The sequence below is a fragment of the Gymnogyps californianus genome, chromosome 1 (genome assembly GCF_018139145.2).
Source record: "Gymnogyps californianus isolate 813 chromosome 1, ASM1813914v2, whole genome shotgun sequence".
Taxonomy (NCBI): domain Eukaryota; kingdom Metazoa; phylum Chordata; class Aves; order Accipitriformes; family Cathartidae; genus Gymnogyps; species Gymnogyps californianus.
The window spans coordinates 24,912,585-24,938,283 of NC_059471.1; the positions used below are offsets into that span (position 1 = coordinate 24,912,585).

Sequence of the window (25,699 nt, forward strand, 5' to 3'; positions counted from 1 at the left end):
CCATGAATTACTGGGGGGGTGAGGGGGGTGAGTGTATGATGCCCTTGGACAACGAGTTTAATTACTGTTACACGAGCGATCGCAGCTGCAATGTCTCTTGCCAAGGTAGCACGAAGGAAATACTAGGTGAAGGAAAAATAATTTTTATTGTTTCCTCGCCTTTCCCCCCCTCCGGCGGATTGCTCCCTCCCCTCGGCCTTGCCGCGGGGGCCGCTGCCCGCCGGCCCTCGGGCTCCCCGACGGCGGCACTGCGGCGGTGGGGGAGGGAAGGGGGCTACGCGCAGCTCCTCAGAGGGGATGGATCCGGCCGTCGAGTCTCTCCGTGGGCTCCTCAGAAAAGCCGTTTCGGGGAAAGGGTGCAGGGCAGCGGCGAGGCTGCCCCCTCCGAAGGGGGCACCGGAGCCGCAGCGAGGTGCGGGCGCCCGGCGGAGCGGGCGGAGGGCTGCGGGGGCCGCCCCTGCCGCCCGCGGACGGGGATCTCCGCCCTGAGGGGCCGGGGGCCGAGGGGGTGCTGTGTGTGTGTGACAGAGGCGACCCCGAAGGGGAGACAGGGTCCACCTCTCCCCCGAGGAGCCCCCGCCCCGCTGCCGCCCTCTCCTCCCCGCCCAGCCCGTCTCACCCCCTGGATCCCGCCCCCGGAGGCAGCTCTCCCGAGGGAGCCGGGCGGGAAGGATGAAGACGGCAGCTCCGAGGTAATTATTAATAGCCGTGCCCACCGGGGCGGGGGGCGAGGTGTAATAAAAGGGGGCGGCGGGGGGCTGGGAGGAGGGAGCCGCCGTCGCGGAGCCCCGCCGGGAGCATGGCCCCCGCCGCGCCGCTGCCGCCGCTGCTGCCGCTGCTGCTGCTGGGGCAGCCGCTTCTCGGGGCGCCAGGGCAGGGCGCGGGCACCTGGTCCCGCTTCGCCCGGCTGCCCTACCCGCAGGACCAGCTCTTCCTCCACGACACCTTCCCCGACGGCTTCCTCTGGGGGGCGGGCAGCGCCGCCTACCAGACGGAGGGCGGCTGGCGCCAGGGCGGCAAAGGCGCCTCCGTCTGGGACACCTTCGCCCACCGCCCGGCCACGCCGCCGGGGTCCGCCCCGGCGGGGCCGGCGGGCGGCGACGTGGCCAGCGACAGCTACAACAGCCTCTTCCGCGACGTCGAGGGGCTGCGGCGCCTGGGGGTCTCCCACTACCGCTTCTCGCTGGCCTGGGCCCGGCTGCTGCCCAACGGCACGGCGCCCCTCAACCCCGCCGGGCTGGCCCACTACCGACGGCTGCTGGGCCGCCTGCGGGAGCTGGGCGTCGAACCGGTCGTCACCCTCTACCACTGGGACCTGCCGCAAGGCCTGCAGGACGCCTTCGGTGGCTGGGCCAGCCCCGTCCTGCCCCAGCTCTTCTGCGACTACGCCGAGCTCTGCTTCCGGCATTTTGGCGGGCAGGTGCGCTACTGGCTGACCATGGACAACCCCTACGTGGTGGCCTGGCATGGCTACGGCACGGGGCGACTGCCGCCCGGTGTGCAGGGCGGCCCACGCCTTGGCTACCGGGCGGCCCACCACCTGCTCCAGGTAAATGGCGGGCGGTGGGAAGGGGCCCTGGCGGCTCCTAGGCCCCCTGGTCGTGCCAAGGGGAAGGGTGCGGAGGCTGCCCTCAGCCCACCCCGTTGGCAGACCTGTTCCCTGGTCGGCCGCTGGAGTGGAAACCGAATCGATGTGCCCGACAGAGTGTGGGCAGCCGATTTATGGGCTAAAGGCGGCAAAGCTCGTAGATGGGAGGCAGGAACTTCGTATCTGCGGTTATTTTGGGTTAGGGAAAACACACCGAGTTAAAGCGCTCTCTGTATTCTGCAGAAATGTTCAATCCTGCCCCCAACGCTTGCGAATGCCGTTCTGGGTGGGTGAGTGGATGCATTCGGCTGTGCCAGTCCAGTGCTGGCTTACTAAGGTTACTGTGGAAATGCTTAATACCACTGTAAAGAGAATTCATGCATTTGATAAAAAAATCTTACTGAGTTAATGGAGATGGTAGAGGTGGCCGAAATGTCATACTGAGAGATTTTCTTTACAGAGTATGTGTTTTTTTGAGTGTGAACACTTTTGGGGAAAAAAGACCCTCTGTTCCCCAGCTAGTCTAGTAAAAGTAGCATAAGTAGTTTGCGATACATAATTTTTATGCAGTGTATCTATATATGGTGCAATTGTAATGTTTGCTAGAAGCAAACATTGTGGATTCTCAGGGAGAATTAAGCAAAAGTGTGTACAGATCCTTCCAGTGACAGAAGGGATTCAGCCTAACTGGAATGGTGTGGCCATTAAGGCATGATCTATCGTACCTTGTATACATTCACAGACTCTGCTAATGTCCGTCTGCTCAACGTACACTTACTGGCAAGAGTTATATCCTAATGAGTATCATCTATTAGATGTGAACACCAAGAAAATACCCAACGCATGCCTTATTCAACTTTTTGCCACTTCCATGCATTACTTTTGCATTGTTTAGTGCTAAAAAAAAGTCAAGAGAATAAATAGGGAAAATGTGGGTAAAATTGCAGATTAAATTCCTGGTCCTGAAACCTTTAAACTCTTCATTTAGTACCTTCGGGTGTACTTGACCATGTTTCTACACTTGAGTATATCCCACATCACCATAGTATCTGTCTGAGTCCCTCATAGTCTCAAGCATATGCTTATTCTCATAAAAGCCGTGTGGAGAAGTAAGGTGCTTTTGTATTTAACAAATGAGAAACTGAGGCACAGACTTGCCTACACCATGTAAAAAGTATAATTAAACCAGGAAAGTCTACCGATACTTGATTTAGTGACAGAACCTCAGGATTAGTTTTGTCCTAGTGACTGTCATTCAGGGTTTTCACAATTAGTGGACATTTCTTTTTACACAACAGTGTAAGGCAGCAAGGTATCATTTTTTTCCACATTTCATGAATGAGGAACTGAAACACAGATGCAATTAAGACCCAAAGTGTCCACTGATTGTTAGTGCCCTTTTCCTGGCATGTGATCTTTTTAGAATATTGGGTCAGCTATATTATACTTTCAGCTCTTCTACAAGTCAGATCCCAAAATCTCAAATCACCTACAGGGCAAATAAGGGACGTGCAGTTTATGCAGAAGAGCTCCCATCCCTGACTCCTTCAGGTAGGAGTCTTCAGTAGCGGCAGAGGTAGAGCCCAATACTTCAGGACAGAGAAGTGAACAGCTTTAACAGTGAGATACTCCTTTTCCTTCTTACATCTCCGTAGCTTATTGATATTAGACCTTTCAACTTGTGCAAGCAATGAAGTAGGAAGCTACAGAGTATGGCTTCTTTGACTACACAGCCTGATATCCATAGAGAAAGTATATGTAATCATGTAATGAAAGATGAAGTTATACCACATATGGCAAGGAGTGAATTACATTTCCATGTGCAAATTAAATTCTTCTCTTATGTAACTCTTGAGTGATTGACTTTGCAACTTGAATAATGTTCTTTAATGTGTGTCTGTGGGTTGCATATCATTTTGTAGGTGAGTTTGGTCAGTTGTTCTCAGCAGCACACGCAACCTTCATTTGGCTGTACAGTAGTTACCGCTTCATCACATAACCTGGAGGATGTGTGCAGCACCAGACAGTGCTGCTGGGAGATACAGTCCTCATTGCCCCACCAGAAAAGATGTGGTTGTATGATCCCACACAAAAAAAAGCCATTCAGCTGCCTAACCTTTTGCTGCTTATGTCTTATATTACCCAAAAGGTCTGGTCCCAGGTTTCTTCCTAATTCTTTTTCCTTCTCTGTGGCATTCTTGTCTCTTTTTTTCCCAGGGAAATTGAGCTTGCAGAACATGTTTGTTTTTTAAAAGATAAAATGTGTTGTCATAAATGTTTGGTTCTTAGCAAATGAGCAGACTAACTCTTAATATGCATGTTTTCTGACTTTTTTTTCCTTGTTTACAGTATGCAGTTTTAAGTGTCTTCTTTCTGCTTTTATTCAAACCAAAGACCCTTGGAAAGCTTAATAGCTAGTGAAAGCTGATGTCTACTAATTTATTTTACTGGCTGCTAATTACATTAAAAGATGAAATAATTTCCTTTAAGTTCTTTAAAATTCAACAGATATGAATGTGGATTTTGGGCTCTGTCTTTCTGAATGAGTTATTTATTATCTGAGTAAATAATCAAATAAGAGTTTGATTCAATTCAAGTTGTTCAGTTCAGGGCTGGTGAAAACAGGACAATGAAGTTGGATCTGAATAATGATGTTTAAATTTAGCTTGAATGGATTTCATCCTATTGTACTGAATTTTTAAATTACCTTTCATTTTTCTGAACTTCCACAAGTGAGTCATAACAGATTCTAAGTGGACAGAGTAAGAAACACTTTTTATAAAAAAGAGCAAATAAAAATAGTGTAAAAAAACTTGTAAGAAAAAACATTTTATGGATGTATCCTTGGTTTGTTGTTGAGGGATGTTGATCAGTATTCGGTGAAAACTTCACCCTTTTATAGTATTTCCACTGACACTTGTCGCTTTTGATATGTCTAAGCCCTTCAAAGATGGTAAGAAATGGAGGAAGCTGTACGCGTTTATTCACAAAAGAAATTGAATGGATCAAGTATAGTTCATAAAAGTTGGCATTCTCTTGAGTCAACAGCCAGAAAATGTAATGCCAGCAATCTGTCACGTATATGATGCATCTCTTTCTCCAGATAGGAGTTGAGAGAGGTCATTGTATTATGTTCTGGTTTTTGCAAATGCATTTTTTCATTACGAGTTCACAATATATTGTCTGAGTTGAACATACTTGGATTTACTCAATATAAACAGCATTTGCAGAAACAGAAGAACACATTGTTTCCCCAAAGAAGTGAGTGGAATTGCTGCCTGGAAACCAGTCACGTAGCAACAGACTGATTTCTATTCCAAAACTCTTTCCAAAACAAAAGGTAAGTACTCTTTTGTTGACCTTCAGTGCTAAACCTAATGAAGTATCAGTAATTGCAGCATAGGAGAATGGTCTTTTCTCAGTGCGTATTGTTTCTTTCAAAATTCAGACAGCCTTCAAATTTTCACTCAGTGCAAATGGAGTGATTTCGGACTTTCCTGAAAGTAACACAGCTCATTGTAGTTGTGAAGACATACAGAATTTTTAGAAAAAGAAGGAATAATTCTAAGTAATAGTATTTTAATTTTTTTTTTCTATTCTTGCTTTCTTAAGACTCAATTCAAGGAAGAACAAGGAAGAAATTGGTTCTGTTTCTGGTTTTGAGTATCAGTTTGGTAGTATACATTTGCAAAGAATTTATTGCAGTAGTGATTATTCTAATCACTAATCATTTGAATCAGTTATCTTTCAAATGTCAGAGATGACAAAGAAGTGCAGTCAAACCATAGAGCAAATTCAGATCTGATGCTGCAGTTTTCTGTGCCAGTAGCTATGGATGGTTATACTATGTTCACAAATCATATTAAAAGCTATAGCGTGCCTTTCTCAAGCTTTAATCATCAAAAGAAAAAAAATAAATTGAGTTTCATTTTAAAATGTGATAAACAGAGGAGTTTGGGTTTCAAGGATGCTCATTTTATTAAAATCAGCTCAAAGATAGAATATGTAACTTTCCCCTTGCCATTTCTACGTGATTGCATACACATTTGCAAAAGGAACGTTGTTTTCAAATATTCTGCTGTAACAAAAAAGTGGTTTGTTATCTTTACAGAGTACTTTGATCTTTGATTATAGAAATATCAGGACTACGTGGAGAATAAGGTGTTATCATGGAAAAGTAAGAGTGGGCCTCCCTCAAGTGTAGGGGTTCTGTAACTTGAAAAGCTTTTTAGAGATTATAGGAAATCTTACTAAAACTCAACAGGCAGGACCTGGAAAGACTACACTGGTGACTGAAGTGGGATGGAAGCAGAATTTGTGTGTTCTCTGTGTGGAAGAGCACCAGGTCGAGCCCGTAGGTATGTTAAGTCCCACCTCAACTTTTTTGCTGCTCATTATGAGGATGACGATTTCTTGAGGGTCCCTGTTCATTATGAGGATTTTAGTGCTTAGTAGTTGTGGTTTTTAGAGCTGTGAATCTCTGTGTTTAATTCTAATTCTATAGGCAGCCCCAAATCTCTGTTTTCGTATCTCATTTTAAGTGCCACGTGCATGATTTTTAATTGTTGCAGTAGCTGTTGCTGGAGGTACCTAGGTGATATTTCTGGTGCCTATCCAAGGTAATCTACTATGCTTCATTTTTAAATAGCATGCTTTTCACTTAAGATCAAAGTTTTTGTTTAACATGTTGGGCAGGGCTCTGCTCAGTGCCGGAAAGATAATGACTACTGATTAACAGCAGTTTGATACAGATAAGGGCATTTAGATAGGCAACATAAAATTCATATCTCATAAAGTCTCACTGGGTGCATGAGTGTAAAGCTGTCTGCTCCTTGATACTCTTTCATTTTGCATTAATAAAACCTCATAAAGTATGAGACATTCTTGGTTCTCCCCTTCAACCTCTTTCCTCAAGCAGAAGAGATCCTGTATTTGTTGCAGTTTTGCGGGATCCGAAGTGAAGTGTGTGGAAGGACTCGTGTTACTGTGCATTCCTTCGTATGACAAACTTTTCCATTTTCCATTTCATGTTGTTTCTATGGAAGGTTTCCAGTACTTTAGGTAGTTGACGGGCATAATTCCTACCTGTACTTAAGGATATTGTTGGGACCTGGAAAATAAAGCCTAGCTTCAATGTTTGCAGAGTGAAATGTATATTTTAGTTTAAGATAGTTCACCATTTTTTAGTGCCTGCCTTTCCCTTTTGACTGAAAGCAAGGAACTCTCAGAGCTTTTCCCATGATAGGTCAAGTAGAAACCTCTATTCTGCAGCCGTCAGCATGTTGAAAGTGCAGAGACAGTCCTTTCTGTTGAAAGTGTCATCTTCTGTGAGGAAGAAACGCTCTGTGATGTAAGAGAAAGTTGCTTCACTCATCACATGCCCACCTGCTAGAAGGTCAAATTCTGATCTCTCCTGCTTTGGTAGAAATTAAATCGGAATAGGACTCCGGCAGTTGCTTGGGCAATTACCTTAGCTTCGTTCCTCACCTTAACTCTTCCTTTGAGTAACAGCATCTCCTTCCCAGTCTGCTCTGGGGAACGGAACATTTTTTTCCCCTATCTTTCAGTATTTCTTCAACTAGACAAAAGCAGTGAATATGTCTATACAGCTGGTTGTACTGTTGGCAAGCAGTAACCATTAGGACAGCGAATAGAGAGCCGTGCAGGGTGTAGGCATTTGGAGACGTTCCGTTTTAGTTATTTTTGGTGACTATGATGCATATCCTCCTTCATTGGGAGAAACAGGAAAGAACGAACAGACACGTGCATGTAGATGCTCTGTAGTTTGCTTAGCTCCAGTTTGTAGAGTCTTGTGGGTTTCAGTAAGTAATTGGCAGAGTTTGAGGGCTGTTTGCTAATCTTTGCAACTGAGTGTGTGAGTTGTGTGTTTGGTTGTTGCTGATGAACAGTTAAACTGCTGAACTTAATCTGAAGGTGCAAGGCTGATCTTGGCAAAGTTTTAAAAAAGCCAAGAAGCCAGCAATCAAAGGCGCCTGCTTGCACAGACTTGTAGGTAAAGAAATGTACCCAAGGAGATTTTCTTTTTCCTTTCCATGATGGTAAAAATAAAGAAGAGGAAATGGTGAAGAAGTGCTTCTGAAGAAGTAGGGGAGGTGACCTCCATATACAATGATGACAGGTTGTAAAAATTATAGGATGTGTGTTACCTGTTTTAAGTACTAAATAAAAACTGCTCATGCTTGAATATTTGCCTGCCAAAGCATATAGAAGAGTGTCACAGGTAAAACTGAATGCTGATTTTAGATTAAATCAGAAGAATGGAACAGAAGAATAAGGTTGTAGACAATATCTCGGGATGTTTAGGAAATTACTGAGATGAAGACTGGACAGATCTCTGAGGGAGAAGGTGACCCATGGAATATGACCATGAATAAAACATGAAAGAAGAGACTGGCTTCTGGAGGAAGAACTGAATTACTTCACTTGAGAGAAAATGTGCCAGCAGAAAGAGAAGGTGAGTTGTCAAGAAGGAAGAATAACTAACTAAGCACAAGAGGAGAAAGAGATATTGGCCATAGCAAGGGACTGGAGCCTTCAGTAAAATGGGATGAGTAGGAGACAAATGATACCAAGGAAGGGAAGGAATTAGATTCACACTGATGCTCTCTGTAAATACTCCTGGACATAAATATCAATGACAGGAACAAAATTTAGAGTTAAAGGACCATATGCACACACACAAAAAAGGATAAAAGTTCAATTTCAATACAGTTAGATTGACTCTTAGAAGTCGTGGATAGCCCTTGGAGGAAAGAGCTTCTGGCATGGCCTTTCAGTGTTAATGGTAGGAACAAAAATCTTCTTTTAAGACAGCTAGAGCAGTTTGAGAAAAAATACTCTTGATGCATTTGGTGGCAGTGGAAGTGACAGTACTTGTGAATGTGTATTTCTCTTTGCTTGCAAATTCATAACAGAATGATACATGGCATGATTTAAACTCTGAGAACGTAGTTCAGTGGAAAAAATGAAATACAAGCTATATTAACAGTAAACTGTTTAGGATATCAGTGATGGCAACTTCTGGCTTGCTGTGGCAGCTTCAACTCTACTCTGAGAACACAAAACACTCATAAGAAGCTTGGCCTGTTAAGTTTGTGGTATGTTTCCCTGGAGATTTGGCAGGGAGGGTCCTTTTAGATGCACACTGGAGTAAGACAAAGCAATTTAAGAATCTCTGGATTTGGCCACATTGAAGCACATTTGTGTTGCTTCATTTTTATGTATGTTTAGTCTGAGAAGAGATAGCATTCTGTGTTATGAAGAACTGCAAAAGTTTAAAGTTTGGCTTTGTTTTGATTCTGGAAAAAACCCCCATATTCTAAATTCTCCCAGTTACTGACATCTTTACAGATGCTGTTTGCAACAGCTGGTGTTGGAACCAAGGGACTGAGTCCATGGGTGGTTCCAGTGCGACCAGGCAGCCAGGGCTCTGTGACTTCTGCATGATGGGAAGCCCAGGGTCTTTTGCACGTCTCAGGATCCGGCCAGCCGGGGAGGCTGAAAGGCCGAGGAGTGCTGCCAGACACCCTGCGACATGCTCTTCAGCAAGAGGGTGAGCTGACAGGGAGCCACGCACATTTCCAGTGCACTGTCACTTCGGTCTGCACATGATAATGTTGTTACTTGCACTTTAGGTCTCATGTTAACAGTTGAGCTTTGACTTCTGTTTTAGTCAGCTTAGCACACCTGTAAAGACAGCTGAATGGTTTAAAATTGGCCAGGAGAAATTACACTATGGAAATGTCTTGTTATTTTGTGAGTCCAAAAGTCAACCCAGGAATCCTTTTGTAGGTTAGTCAGTTTAATGCCCTTACTAAAGGCTAGAAACTGTTGGCACCACTGGGATTATATTTTACAAGCTATTTGCTTTACAGTTGGGAAGATAGTAGCATTTGTTTGTTTTGATCCTGCTTCTAGAAAAGACATGAAATGGTCAGGTGGGGAGGGGAGACAGACTTGTCACACGTTCTGGTAAGAGTTCACTGTGATTTTCTAATGCCTTTTCTCAGTCAGCTTTTTTCTTGTTCTTTTGAATATGTAGTAGCTCCACTGAATCAGTTGTTTTTCAGAGCTGAGGGCAAAGTTTACTCAATTTGTTTATTTAACTTTCTGCATTTTAAGAAATAATCTCATTTTTGCTGCAGGCATGGAGCTGTTGAACATAGTTATTAATTAATTATTCTAATTATGGTTCCTTAACTCAAATATAGATGGAAATGGTAGAATTATGCAGCATTTCTTTTCTTTTGAGAAAGTAGATTGGGAATATATTGCATTGTCAGGCTGAGCGATTATTTTTTGTTTTATATTTTGTAAGTAATAACATTTTGCTTCAAAATCAATTCAGTAATTCTGACCTCAGGTTTGAAACGAAAGTTCAGCTGGCTCCTGACTGTACAGTGATGGCATGCTTTTTGTAATACTCTTATTTCGTTCTTCATTTCTTTTCCTGTCATAGTACAATGTTAACTTGAGTACAAGTGGTGTTTGCAGAGAGAAGGACCACCACAACAGAATAGCCATCACCAGTTATGTATTCCATCAGGAGGCAAAATCCAGGCCAGAAAGAGTCGTAACAAAACATGGGGTGATGGGAAAGAGGAGTATTAGGAAAATGGACAATGCATGAGGAGCTGGTGAGATGTGGGGGTGACTGGCCGTGAGTGGGAATGCAGGAGCTGGGTTTATCAGACAATGCTGCGTTTTTGTATGTATAGTTAGCATTGAAAATTAAACTTGATGTGAAATGAGATGGCGTGCAGTCCCCCAAAGATAAGTCGTTCTCTGGTTCATTTTTATTTATAAATGACGTATGAATTTTTTTGAGGAAGCTGACTGGTGATTTAATGAAATCACAAACCATGCTTCACAGTGATGAAGCCTAATTCAAAGAGACTGTCTTGGCTTATGGTGTCCACTTGCTGTCCCCACATTGCCACCAGCACTGGGAGTGGGGGACACAGTGAGCAGCCTGCATAAGAAAGGAAGGATGCTACATTAAGTCTGGGTTTCTCAAAGGAGCTTAAGGAAAATACGTGAGAATTGAATTTTCCTTAAGCTTTTTTGAGAATCCTGTCACTTTCAAGCAGTTAAGTAAATTAGCCAGTTGAACAGATGTATTCCTCTTAACTTGAAGAAAATGTGCGTTCCCATATTCAAGTAGCACCTCTGCCGTGTGAAGTGTAAGACCTTGGAAATGCACTGAAGGAGCTCTTGAACTCAGTTTAGCATCCTACTTCCCTTCCCAGCCATGAACATGCCTCTTGTTCTGAATGAGAAGAAAATGTTGGGGTATACCATGCAGGGCAAGGAACAGAGCTGCAGGAATATGATTCAGCTGCAGTTTTGCATCTTAATATGCTTGGTAGTGTAAAAAATCCCTCTTCTTCATAGTCAGCTGTGATTACTACCCCCCTGTCATATCAACTAGCTTTTTCTCATATTCCTAATACCTCCTGTTTTCACAAAGTAATATAGTGTAATTAGAGCAAGTCAGAAAGATCTAAAACCTGTGAAACTGGAATTTGCTGATTCATTGAAATTGAAATATTTGTGAGAGAGACTTCAGTTTCCCAGAAAATGTTGAGAACTAGGGAAATAAAAATCAGTCATTTTATTTTTACTTCGCCATGGAAATTCTTGGTTTTCCATTTTGATGTGATATTGAAAAATTTCATTTTGATATAGTGAGTCAGTCATTTCACACACTGCCTTCTGTATTATTTCATTGGATGAGTGCCCACTGCTTCAAATAGGGTCAGTTTACCCTTGTGAAATTGCTGTATAACCTGCTGCAATATGACTGACTTCTTGAAGCTGCAGATTGATGCCTTTTATTCTTTGACGAAAGAAATAAAACAGCCTTAGAGCTGTCAGGACAGAATTCTTGCACAGTAGCAGTTACTCTGTGTCTCATATTTGTAGCTGGGCTGCTTGTGCCACTTCTGTGTGAAACTGTAATTATTCAGTCATTTATCCTGCTCTTCTTTCCTATTTCTGGTAAAAAGAAAAGTGGTACTTGAAGGAGGCAGTTGCTTAGAAGGGGGGAAAATTCTAATAAAAGCAGCATCAAATTGGCACAGTCATTCTGAGTCTGGATGTTAGAACCAGCAAACTGTAGCACAGGGCAGCTCAGAAACAGCCTTTTTCCATAGCCCAGCTTAGGGTAATGAAATAGAGACCACTTCAAAATTGGTTGGTGGTGAAACGGTTATAGAAACAGCATTGTAACGCTAAGCCATGAAAGGTGAGAACCCTAAACTACAGCAGTCAGATCCTACTTTACCCAAGTTGGACTTTTCTGGAGAGGAATGTTTCCTGTGTAACTGGAAATTTGGAATGGGTTTGTAGAAATGAGAGGTGGTGAGTGTAGGTATGGATGAGATAATGGCTGATTTTGGGGGCTCTGGACTGGTGGTCAGGAAGGAATTTATATTGTCAAGGAACAGTGATGTTTCTTGTTGGGCCTCTTTTTCCCCTCTCTCTGTGCCATGAAAGGTGGCCAGGTTCCCAGGATCATTAAGGCATTTTATCTAAATAATTTGCCTTGTGTGCAAGAGTTTACGATTGTGATGATACCTTTGGTCTTTCCTGTTTTATTCTTGTGGCTCATTGTGATGTTTGGAGCATTGGGTGTTTTTTCTTATGTTAAAGGTCTTGGGATTTGTTTTGTAGCTCATAATGCCATGAACATGGGAAAGAGGGGGCATATAATGGACATTATTGTGTAGCATTTGGGGCTAAAAGTTTGCTACACTATTGCAGGCAACTAGATGATTCATATATCTCCTTTCCATTTTTTGCTGAGGGACTGTTCATTTTGTGGGAGTGCTTCTGCGGAGTATTTTTTAGGAATGAAGTGAGTATGGAAGAGTGAACTACAAAGAGTGAGAGGAATTGGAAAGGGTCAAACATACATTGGAGCAGCATGTTCCCAGTGTGGGAAGGACCTGGAGGGTCTGGAAACAGACTTGTGGGGCACTAGCATTTTGTAGACCCAAGACCACATAGAAACGCCTGACTGAGCTATTTAAGCATCTAGGGGAAAAAATTATATTGGGAGGTATACAGAGACAAGGGAGTCAATTGGTATGTCAAATCCATGGAGTAATTTACCAGAATAAACAGTTAACTGTCAGAGAGTGAGGCTTCTGTGACATGAACATTGACATTGGACATAAGATAGAAACAGCAGCAATGACAACTGCCCAAAAAGCTGCCAGGCAGACTCAGCTTTTTTGTTACATCACTGGTTGTATAATAAAGCAATTCCAGATTTTTGAGCAGCTGGTGCAAGCAGCTGAAGATTTTTCTCTGAAACACCTTATTCTGGAACTGCTTCAATGATAATGAGATGGGTTGAACAGCCTGACCCATTGCAGTGATTCTTATATTCTACTTACTCTTCTACAAGTGTAGGAAATTATTACTTTCTCAGTCCCCACATTATGTTTGTGGTAAGATTAATTATCGACCCCACCACTGAATAATTCACTATTGCTTTGTGCAGTAACTATACATAGGTTTGGGAAGCACCAGCCCAAGAGCCTCAGTTTTGTGTCTCAAAATCTTTAAAAGGCTAGAGTACGTCCAGAAGACAGATAGGCAGCAGGTGTCATTCTGGAGTGTGTCCAATGAAACCACTGCGGTTCTGCACTGGTGGAATGACACTGCTGATGTAAATGCTGAAAAACAATATAGATTATTGGAACTGTAGTGTAACCTGGTAGTTTGGATACAGATAAATACCTTTTCTAGCTGAAAAAATTGTCTCTGTTTTGCTGACTGTAAAGTGGATGGGTTAACTGAAGAGTGGTCTGTGAAATATGCAAGTAATTTTTTTATCAGCTTGTCTCTTCCAGATCGAGGACACAGGAGAGCATGCAACGAAGTATGCCTAATCAAGGGTGGACACGGCCAATACAGAAATAGTCTGTTTCGGTGTCAGTTGGCCACCAGTTCTCGAGCTCCACTTCATGGTGCTAATAGGAGAGTTGGATGGGGATTAGAGCCTGCAGAGTCCCCACATTCACCTTTGTGTATAGCATGAAAACAATTGGCACTGAGTACGACTGGGACAGTCTTCAACCTGCAAAGATTATCAATAGCAAATTATATCCAACAGCTGAAAAAACAATGTTAAACTACCCGGGGTTCATGTCCACCCCGAGTTACAGCTGTCAGCAGCGGGGCATTTTGCTAGTTTGAGTGAGGCTGTAGCATGGAAAATTGCTCCTGCCCCACAGTTTAGCAGCGTAATCGTGCTGTCTTCCAGGCAGTGTTTGCATCAGCTCTGAGACACAGTTTGGCATCTGCTTGGCCTTTCAATATTTGACTTTTCAATAACCATTATGAAATGTGGTTTAGTGTAAAGATATTTCTCTTAAAGTGGCTTGGCAGCATTCCCAGTGATCCCAGAGGGAAGAGCAGCTAGGACTTGTTCTCCAGCTCTGAGCCAGCTGTCCGCTGCGCTGACCAGGGGTGTAGCTGTGTGTACTTTGGCTCTGCACTGCAACTAGCGAGTGAAGACATGGACTAAGCTGTCCTTGGCTGCCTGCAAGCCTTCGGCATAGAGCCGCATAATTTGAAGTGGTGGGCCAGGAGCTCAAGAGTCATAGAGCAGTGCTGTATCAGGGCTGATGATGGCTGGGTGAAGATGAAGGAATGCAATGCACATGCTTTGCTAGGCAGATGCTTCATAGCAGTAGCGCCATCTCCTTTGCAGGCTGTGGAAGTAATAGCGGGGAGCAGGGCACAGGAAAGTAAACACAGGGGAGAGCAATCACACTTGAGCTAATTTCAGAGATGTTCAGCAGAGACCTCTATGTTTGAGCTTGCCATCCTAGGGTCCTTTTACAGGTAATGGGGAGAAGTGAGCATGGTGTCTCTCATCCTATGACCAAAAAAAAAAGAAAATAATTGTTCCATTTCTGTCCATGCAGTATAGACAAAACCTGTGGTGACAAACTCAAAGCCAGACTTTTTGTAGACAGACCTTTACACTTAGTCTGATGAGGGTGGGGAGAGGTGGGATAGATGACAGAGGAGGGCAGTACTGACGGGCTAGTTCAAAAATTGGCTTGAGGTACTTTGTGTTCCTGTGACTTCTCAGATGGTGGACTCTGACACATGGTCTGGATCATATGCAAACTTTGCCTGAGTCTCACCTATTTCAGGCATGTGATACCTTCTGCGTATCTGGGGGGGAATCCTGTACCTCGTGCTCTCCCCTGGTTTTCCTGAGGACTGAGTTGAGTCTTCTGACACAGGGAAGCAGCTGATGCATGTCAGTGCAGTTCCCCCCTGCAAGGGTGGTCAGCAGCACCTGCATGGTCCTGTAAAGCCGGAGCAAGCAAATAGCCATGGTTTCCCATGTGAGATCTCGTGGGCATTGAGTAGCCCCATCCTGTGGCTCTTCACTCCCTTTTGCCAGTCAGCTGCCGCTGACCCACCATGGCTGTTGAAGTGTGCTGAAAGCATTTCGTGCCTTTTCCAAAAATGTAAAGAGAGCAGTCCTTGGAAAATGTAGTTTAAAACATCAAAAAAAGTTAAAAACTTTAAAATTAACACAGTCTTTTTCCCCCTAGTTGGAACTGATATGCAAATGCAAACCATATACTAGTTGTCACAGTATCCCTCTGTCTGGAAGCAAAAGATCTCTCTTTCCTGTAGGGCCCCATTGTTTTCTCCAGGAAGTTATTGAACCTTATTTCATTTTAAGTAATACAATAGGTATTTACTGACTACGATAAGCAGAAAATTTAAAATGTGCATTAAGTCTTAAAAATAAAAAAGCTCATTATTTTAAAACAAATCACAAGATTTTACAGGTGCAGTGGACACAAAACACTATGAATTTACGGTATTAAAGTCAAGGCAGACCCATCTGATAGCTTTCTGTGATAACTGATTATATAGAAAAAGAAAATATGATAAACCTAATCAATCTATATTTTCAGTACGACACTTGAGATGGTGGCACATGGAGAATTACTGTTTCAGTTCAGGAGGAAGGGAATGTTCACCAGTAGCTAGGAAATTGCTAAAGCAAATATCACAATAAGTTGCACTGAAAGTAGAAGCATCAGGCTCAAGGGCAGTTCCTAGCTGAACTTTTTAACGTATTTTAACTCGCATGCTTTGGCACAGACTAGGATTGCACTAATTAGAGCATGAGCTAAACTTGAGGAAACAGTGCCAGTGCAAAGGATAATCAGGAAAATAAACAGATGAACAGAAAGACTCAAAAATTTTTTTCCATAAGATGAGAACTTGCTGATCACAGCATGACCATCAGATGCCAATATAATCCAGCTGTGACAAAGACACATTTGTTTCTAGTCTGTATCAGGTGATATTTCCCGCAGAGACAAGGAATTACCTTACTAGAACATGGCTTATTTACCTGAGCAAGAACACTGGGAGAGGATATACTTGCTATCTATAAATAGATCAATGGTAGAAACAAGTGAAGGAAAATAACTATCTAAGTCCAGGGAAAGTTCTGATGCGAGAACCAAAGTGTTTAGATTGAACATGAATACTTTTAACCTGAAAATCAGGAAAAAAAGGAAACCATTTGTGAAGTGTGATTCGGTAGTAGTCTTCCAGAGAGAACAGTATGAACAAAATACCTAGCCAATGTTAAAGTGACTCTGGATCAGGTTATAAATAGGATTGTGTCATATCTATGCCCATAGCAGCAGGGGGTTGAACCTGATACCCTTGAGGCCCTTCTTAATTTTATAATCCAGTTTTCCTAATCCCTGGCAGATAGTAGACACAGGATCATAAAGATGGTAATGACTTTTTTCAGTAAGGTATTTTTTGTATTTCTGTGAAAATTCTCTGAAGTCAGAATTCCTCTTACACAGTAATATGACTCATCACCATCTTCTGGAATATTGTATCATTTAACAAAGCATTTCCAGTGCCTTGCTCAGAACGTTTCATACTTTTATGTGAAATCCTTTGTTGGGTCCACAATGAAAACATAGCAGTTGATTAGTCATCATCATGTAGGAACTTTGGGAGATTCACAATTAGCAGGACTAACTCCTGGTCTACAGTAGATCAGGCTTGTGGAAGGACTGTACTTTCATTCCCATTTTTCTCCTGCAGCAGACTCATCCCTGAAAGGAGGGATTACGGAGGCAGCACTCTCAGAGTAGCAATAAACTTCTCTTACTTTATATATAACTATTAAGTATATTTAATTAAACTGTGCTAAACTATATACTTTAAATTGGAAAGGACCAATTAAAGACTTAAAGGGTGTGGTTCATGTCACTTTGCTTTAGATGTTTGCATTGTACATACTTATATCTGAACTAGTTAGATTATGCTCCCTGTGTGCTCAGTGGAGAGACTTTTAAGGCATGATAATTCTGACCAATTTTACCCGTCTACATTAAGGTAAGATAAATTGCAATCTAGAATTTCCCGTTTCTCTCCATGGAGTATAAAAGAAACCTGGAGCAAACAGTTCAGTCCTTTTTACACTGCAGGTCATGAACTTTGGGCATTTATTGCCATAGCAGGTTTTGGAAGCAGTTTGTACCAGCAGACACAAAGGGAGTAGGCAAATTTGTGAACAGTGGGTCCGTAAGCAGCTACTAAACAAAATAGGCAGGAATGTATCCCCTAACATCCCCAGCAGAACAGTGTGGATGTCCGGGAAGTTGGTGGCTAGATCTCAGAAAGTGACGGGACTCACTTGCTCTCTTAAAATAGCACCTTGTCCTGTTGTTGCTATCAGAGATGGTACTGGGCTGGATGGACTGTTGATGTGACCCAGCAGAGCATCCCTTTTGTCCTTATATTCTGTCCCTGTATTACCAAATGTGCCCAGTGGCTTATTTGGTCATAAACATCTAATGCATCTAATGCACTTGACTATAAATCATATCCTAATACTCTTGAATTATTTTATGTTTCAAAATATGTACATAAAATCCCCACTGTTTCTTCAGTATTTCTGTCCAACATCTCTGCTTTCTTGCATCTCACTGGTATGAGGAAAGTGGGTTTTGATTGCTATAGATGGAGCCTTACTTTTTTTCCAAGTGCTCATTTCTACAGAGATTTTTTTTCTTCCCAGTAAGACAGTAAGAACTTGCGTATGTGTCTCATGCAGAGTATCTTAGCTCTTCTATAAGAGCATTCATGTATCAAAGAGCTTCCAGTGAAAAAGTTCAGTTAATACGATGCAATCTCTTCTACTTCCTTCCCTCCTGCCTTCCTGCCTTTCTTCCTCCCTCCCTGCCTTCCTCCCTTCGTCTCAGCAAAATGCCTGGCTCTTCAAGCTCTTCACACCCTGATTCAGGCCAACAATTTGCTTTTCATTGGTGTTTGGGCAACTAGTTAATTGCTGAACTGCCAGCTGCTCTGCTTCCTGTAGCATCATTGATTGAACCACGATTCCATGTAAGCTGTGTAATCTGTGAATTTCTTAATATCTAAAGCGTCATCCTGATTTAATGTATCCTGTCTTAAATCCTTTTTTTCAATATCCTTTGTACTACATACTCATTGAAGGTTGCGTTGGCATAGCTGTGGCTAATGAAAACCTTTTTCTCTAGGTCTAAACGGCTGGACAGCTCTCTCACTACCTTGTGCACTGTATGGGAGCTCTCAAAATGGAAGATTATTTTCCTGTTTGATTTTGATAAAAAATACAAAGTTTTTTGTGCTTTTGTAGCATTAGGCTGTTTAAGCATGCATCTACAATAGCATTACAGTACAAATCAGGAGTGTGTGTGCAATGTGAATCTCCTAATTGCCTCCATTTGCTGTATGTACTATGGTTCGTAGCCTGAATTGGTTTTGGAGTACCCAGCTGGATTGGTTTTGGATGAAGGTAACCTGGAAACTGCTCTACAGGAGCACACCTAGTGTAATCCAGCTGCTGATGGGCTTCTGGTCCATGGGTTATTGTAGATATTGGGTCCTCAGCTCTGCTGTTTGCTAAAGTAGATGCAGGTACTATGGCTGGAAATTAACCAGCTACATATTGTAATTATATTAGGCACAGGGGTACACTTAATCTCCTTTTCCATCTAACACGCCCAGAATATATGCAAGCCATCTGGCTGCTTACATGAGCTTGTACTGGTCTAAAAATCAAAGACAGTATTTCAGAAAAATTCAGTCACTGAATTTATTGCTCTTTCTGTCCTCCTGTATTTAAGCCTGAGATGTCTCTGATCAGTCTGTTGTCTAGGAGTGGGGCTGTAACAAACACTGAGCTAGTTCACAAAAACCTCTGTGGCTCTGAGAGCGTTTTGATAGATGTCTTCATGGAAATCTGTTGAAAGTTTGTGCTGTACCTGTACAGCTCTTTGGTCAATTACTTAGAAATGAGGCATCTCTCCAAACTCTTTACTTTGAACTGCCCTCCTTTAAAACAGGGAATATTTAAATGGTAAGCATCTGTCTCACTGTTAGATATTGACCTAATTACCATAATTGTATGTGGCCTTCTGACAACTGCTAACGTACCTACCCTTATGGTAGCTGTGAAGCAGAGCAGTGTTACTTTCTGGCATATATATAGCTGGACATAGGAGGATGAAATTATGCCATTACAGGAAATATGTGAACTTACATTTCTGTTGTTCTAGTACCTTTTGATCTTAAAACTGGGATTTCTCCCAGAACAAGTTTTCTTTAAATTATTGAAAACATTATTGTACTTTGATATTGGATATTTACATATTACAGTGTACTGGCAGAATTTCCAAAGACATGGTTATACAGAAACAAATGCCAATCCCAGACAAATTGCTTAAAAAGTGTATCTGAATCTGTGAGTTAACTGCTTTGTTAAGGTTTTAATTTGTCCTTATGTTTCTGTATCTATATTTAAAGTGGCCAAGGAAAAAAATAAAGTTCTTAGCCATATCTGGAATCAGTAGGAAAAAGAAAAGGTGGATATACAGGCATTTCATTTTTTATATTCATAGTCCAGTGATGACTCTCATTCATGTATACAAAAGTCTTGACATCACTGGCTTTATATTTTGTTCTAGAGCAATTTGAAGTTTAGTATTGCACTTTGAAATAGTAGACAAAAGATAAATTCTATCAGTTTCCCCTTGTGCCAGTTCCTTTAACTCAGACAGTATTTTTTTAGACTTCATTCTGCAGCAGTGTTAGCCAAACTGAAAATAGTCTTTTGTTGGTTTCTTATGTAAAGAAAGCCCAATATCAAAGTTACTGTCTCTTCTTCAGGAGACAACTATTTTCTCTCCAAAAAAGAATACGAACAGAGAACTGGCAAAGAGCTGGTTAAGGAAACCTGAAACATGCTAAGTTGTTCTTTTAAAAAATCACATGCTAGGCCTCCAGGAGTGCTCGATACACTGCCAGAGTAAAGTCTCAACCTAACTGTGCTAAGTATGTTTAAAATTTGTCCAATTGACACAATATTTATGAATACCTCAGTCTGTTAATATGATGTTAATTCTGGTCAGAAAGTGTCTAGTACTATGGTGGTGAGAGCACAGAAGCTGAAACAAGGATTGCTGAAAGAAGAGTAGTTAATTAGCATTTGCAACTGTATGTATTAACCATCACATGCCCTTTTCTGTGTGGCTTAGACTGAACAATTACCCTGACAACGCTCTTCCTTTTCTTCTGCTGTTTTCTATTTTTTTTAAATTTTCTTTTTATTTCTCTAATAATTGGATAAAAGCTGCTTTAGGTCTTTTACTGTGATTTCTTTTCTTGATTGCTAAGGCTGAGATTGCAGTACATTGATGTAGTAAACCCCCCTATTCTATATTGCATCATATAAAAATACGGGATATACTTTCAAAAAGGAAGGAACTGTAGCTGGTATTTTTGTATCAACTTTATTAACATTGAGCTTCTTAGCAACTACATTAAAACATTTATTCAATATTATGTCAGCCAAACTAGTTGGATTCCTTGCATACAAACAGGTGAAACCCAGCTTAATTTCTACAGATAATCAACAATATGAAGATTGTGTTTATAAAGTAAGAATTAGATATTTAATTGTAAATGCTTTTTGTTTGTTGCAGTTTTCTGTTCTACAGGATTCCAACTTTTAGCTCAAATGGTGCTTTTTATTATGTCTGCAGACTACAAGAATAAAGCAGGAAAACTTTTATTTGTATGCTTGTGAGTTAACACTCATCTCTGTAGTAGAGCAATTTTATATCTACCATTAAACATGCATTTAGAAACAGACATAAAGGGACTTATTCATACCTCAAAAGTGTATTTTCGTGGTTTCAGCACGCTTTGGATGAGGTTCTAAATGTATTTCCCAAATCAAAGGAGATATAAATTGAATCCAGTTTAATCTGTGACTGCAGTATAGCCAAAAGCTCGTAGAAAAGACTGGGTAAATACACATAAATCATCCTTGCCCCTGAAGAAATGCAAAGATTCAAAATTTTTTTCCGCCATAAAATCCCCTGATTGTTGAGCAGTTTTGCAGCTAAAACAGACTCATGATCACCCAAAGCAGATCCCAGTAAGTCATGACTGCTGAGTCAAGATAAAGTTCATATGCATCCTGTAGCTTGGTACTAGCAATACTGTATTTACTGGGCTGTAATCCCCTTTTTCAGCAGTCTGCAAACTGTGAGCTATCAATTCTGAATCTAGCAATGATGTTGTGAATCCTCCTACAGTTTCTATGGATCAGAACCGAGCAATGGTTCTTCTTGGAGCTGTTAGCTCTTTCTTGCCTAGTATGGCCTCATGATAAGGTGTATAGGTCTGAGGGTAGTCCACAGTTCTTTCTTTGAGGGTATAGCTAGTCCTCAACTTGCTCAGCACTTAATACTCTTCTATTTTGTGAAAATTATGAAGTATAAAAGTGTAAGTAGGATTACAGCTACAGGATGTAGAGCCAGGTTCAGAACTCCTGCAGCTGAAGGGCACCACACAAGAGGGATTCCCATCAAGAATGACACCTTGCCTTCTCTATTACAGTTGTTTGTGAGTGATTTGTTTGCTCTTGCAGCGCACTGTAATCATTGCTTTTGTGGCTTGTTTTACAACCAACTAGACTTCAGATGTTACAGTCGAATGCTTCATTATCTGCAACAATCACGCAAAAGCTACTCCAAAAGTTACTGGATTAAAGTTAATTTAGTATACAGTTTCAGTGATTTTTGCAACTTGAGCATCACTTGTAAAGGTGTATAATTGAAATCACACCCTTCAGTCAGTTCTATTACATGCGCACAAACCAGAACATTTCAGGCAGGTTATACACAATGAGATAGTTTGTAGTGATTGCATTATATTGGGTATGCATGCAAACACAGCTGGATCTCACATGAACAGTTGCAGACTGATTAGAAAAAGAAGGAAGAATTCCATATTCACATCTGGTCAAACTGTAATCTAAACAGTTGTCTGAAGACTGAAAACTGGTACCTTCGCATTTATATTGCTTATCCTGATTAGCTGCTTTTTGCATCCATTTAGAGGGCTGGCTGAAACCTTCCATCTTATTCCGTAGACCATTGTCATTGATGCACAGCTCTAATCTCAAAATGATTAAATTTAATAGCCAAGCTTATAGCAGAGTAAACTCAGGTTATGATGTGAGTGACTGAGCTAGACTTGGGCATGAACAATCCAAATGTTTGTTTTAAAAAAGAATGTTTGTAGACATCACCTCAAGTAAGTCCCCTTCATTCTGGGTTGCATTTACCTATATTATAGCACAGAGCTCTGATCCAATAATTTTGTTTTGACCTTGCTTAATGATGCTCAGCTTTGCCCTGTGCGCAAACACCAGAGTCTTGTTACATGCCATTGTCTGTCTGACAGCCTGAAGATTTTGCAGTCATTAAACAATGTTGCTAACCTTATGGCTGTCATTATTTTTGTTTGATCCTCATTCGTTTGGGGCTGCTGTGGTGTATGATCTGCGACAGCTTGTAAAGTATTGGTTGCATATACATTGACTAAATTTATAATTCCTGTGCCAACTATGTAGGACCAAATGCCTCCATATTACTCATTGGTACCCTCCACTGGTGGAGACTTCTTCCAGTTCCTTTGCTGTTGCTGCCCAGTGGCTGTTGTTTCTCACAGAGGAACTCGCAATGGGAAAAGCTATCCACCACCGCATTTCATCCAGAAATACCTTCTGAAACCATTTGGTGGGTAGCACCCAGTCAAACCAGCACTACCGTGGTGTTCTCATATCTCTGATTGTCATTACCTTGTAGTGATGTACCTGGGCACTGCAGCAGTTACTGTTTTGTTGCGAAGTTGATAAAGGACCTGTCAATTTATATTTGCAACCATGGAGCTGATATCTTTGGGTGCTGAAAAGGGAGAGAGTCTAGTTTATGTGGTAGAAACGTTTACTGTAGTACACATTAAATAATTCTGTACTGATTGCTTACTGTCTTCTTGCAGAGGGGGCTACTTTTCTGTTGTTCTAGCCTCTTCAAAGTGACTTTTCTTGTGAACAAATTGGATGAGATCCCCATAGTATGCTCTGGGGACCACCTATTGTAGTTCACTCTTCTGCTGAGCCCACACTACTCTATTGATACTCTTAAATATGCTGAGCTTGGTAAGTACGCCTTTCACCCACTCTGTAATTTCTGAGTCACCGTGTTAAGTCTCCCAGGAGCCCCACATGCTCCTTTTCGTACAGTGAGCTGACTGACTTTTCTTGGTTTTGTGATAACATGGCCTCTACTGCTGCTGGAGGGGTAACAAAGTGCAAATAAAGTGGCCGTGCTGGAACAGCATCCCCAGTGTGGCTACCTATGCCAGCCTTTTTTGAATGTTGAAGAGGTCAGGTTTTGTCCTAATGTCCACTCCCATTGCTGCACCTTTTTTAACAACTTGGTTAAAGGCTTAATCATATCTGCAAACATGGATATAAAATCCTGGGGAAAAATAAACTCAGAAGAGATCTGAGCTCATGCTAACTTGTAGAGCAAGGAGCTTCCTATTAATTTTGCTCACTATTGATAAGGTGATTAGTCTACTCCTAAATATTTTTCTCTTTCCTGTACCACTTGACCTGTTTGTCAGTTCACTTAGAATTGTGCTCCCAAAGTTATGGCTTACACTTGTTTAATTAACTCTTTCAGCTCTGTTTGAGTCTGGCTGTAGGTTAATATATCACCTGTTCATGAAATTACATGGATTTGATCAGCCTCTGATAATTTTTCCCATGTTTGGATGATGTGAATATTGCATAAAGCTGGAGCACAGTGAAATCCTTGGGCAGTATGTGCATGTAAAGCGGTATTGCTGCCCTGTAAATGTAGGGGGAAATTCTTCCCAGCCTTGCCCTGATAACAAGATCACAAAGACAGCATATGCTAAATCTGTTGTGCCAGACTCTGGCATTTTTGCTGCGACAGGTGTGGTTTATGGTATAACAGAATTCATTGCTCAAAAATCAACCATTACCCAGTAAATCCTGCTGTCTGCTTTTATGATAGGCCAGATTGGAGCATCAGAAATGCCTGATCTTCATGCAATTATTTGTTGCTCCAATAAACTTTTCCCTGTGGTTTGGGGATATTTTTACTGCTTCTCTGGCTGATGGTCAGGACTCATAAACACTTTGGCATGAATACTCGTGCAATCTAATTTCAGTTGGGACCGTAGTTGGGGAAAAGCCTCTACCCATTCATCTCTAGGTGAACTTCTGGAGCTTTTAGGGCAGCACACTCATGTACCTTAGCAATAATTTCCGACTGCCAGTCTGTCAGCCTTTCCCAACTCTACAAACATGGATTTGCCAAATCCAGTATCAGTTGATAATGGTATGACAGGGATTTCTTCCTGTCTTTCTCCTGGGAGACTCTCAGCATTAAGTTGCACACAAAATGTTCTAGTACATCTCCAGGAGCAGATACACGCTTCAGTTGGGTCAATTTATTTTTAATCTACTGGTGTGCCCAGAATAAGATTTGGGGTTAATTATTTACACCAGAGCATAGGGCTTCTACTCTGGGTGCTTTAAATGCAGGGATAGTGGTAATGAGTAACCTGGGTTCTATATTCTGTAATTTTCACCCCAAATTATAGGTTGTCTTCAACATCTTTCCAAGCTGGGTTGTTGGTTTAGCTAGTTAGATTAGGCCCAGCAAGCTGAAATCTTTCTGTCACTTCCTTGTCCATCGGGTGCACATATTGATGATGGGCTTTAGTCTTATTTGTGTTTACCTCTATCTCTTGCTAGGAAAATTTTTCTTTCTAACACACTATTTTATTTCATTGGCCTTTTTTGTTTGTTTAGCTTCTGCCAACTGCTCTGAGACTTTCCAAAGCAATTCTCTTCATGTGTTTCCACTAAACCATCAGAAATAGATTCTTTCTCCCTGTGAAACAGCTGGGTTAGCAAACATAGTTCCACAGTGTGTAGAACAAGCATTTCCAAGTGGTATGTTGAGGGGGTGAATACGCACAGATGAGTATTTGGCTTCCCTATGTGCATCTACCAGAAAAACAGGTGATGCATCAAACACAGAAAAATGCTTGACATTAGTCACCTCTTGCAGAATTTTTACCCTTAAAGGTATTGGGAAATGTTTGCATTGTATATAGTTAGTTAGTTTGATTCTGTATTTAACCAAAAATAGTTTCTTTTTTTAAACTGATGTCATTAAAGAGTATATATGTTACTGTGGTTGTCCTCCTCACTATGACTTTTGAGAGCAAAAGGCTTATTTATCTTCTCTTTCAGCTCCCCCCCGAAAGCGCAGGGGAGGCTCATGGGTTCTGGGGCTTTTGGCTTCTGAAGCTCTGTTCTGTAGTTTGAGAGCTTCCTGCAGACAGTCCTCTACTTCTTCCTCAGCTGTTTTTTACCCTCTCCATCCAGTTTGTACAAACCTTCATGAAACCAAAGTCTTGGAGCCATAATGGATGCCTTCTCATCAGTACTATTACAAATACTGTCTTTTCCAGTTTTTAGTGTCCATTTACTCTCAGTGCTCTGACTAGGCATTATTTTATCAGTTTAATATATTCTACATATATATTTGATATATCAGTTTTATATGAGTTTTATGGGAGTTTTATATTCTTAACTTTTTTGTTCACTACTTTTTCTAGCACCATGTTACT

General features: G+C 41.6%; 1 protein-coding gene across 1 annotated transcript in view; it reads left to right on the forward strand.

The window, feature by feature from the left end:
• Nucleotides 1–799: 799 nt before the first annotated feature.
• The window catches only part of KL (klotho), a 46,276-nt gene continuing 21,376 nt past the window's right edge, over nucleotides 800–25,699 (forward strand). The window contains exon 1 of the mRNA XM_050915121.1: nucleotides 800–1,549. Coding sequence (XP_050771078.1) covers nucleotides 800–1,549 — 750 coding nt within the window. The remainder of the gene's footprint in view (nucleotides 1,550–25,699) is intronic.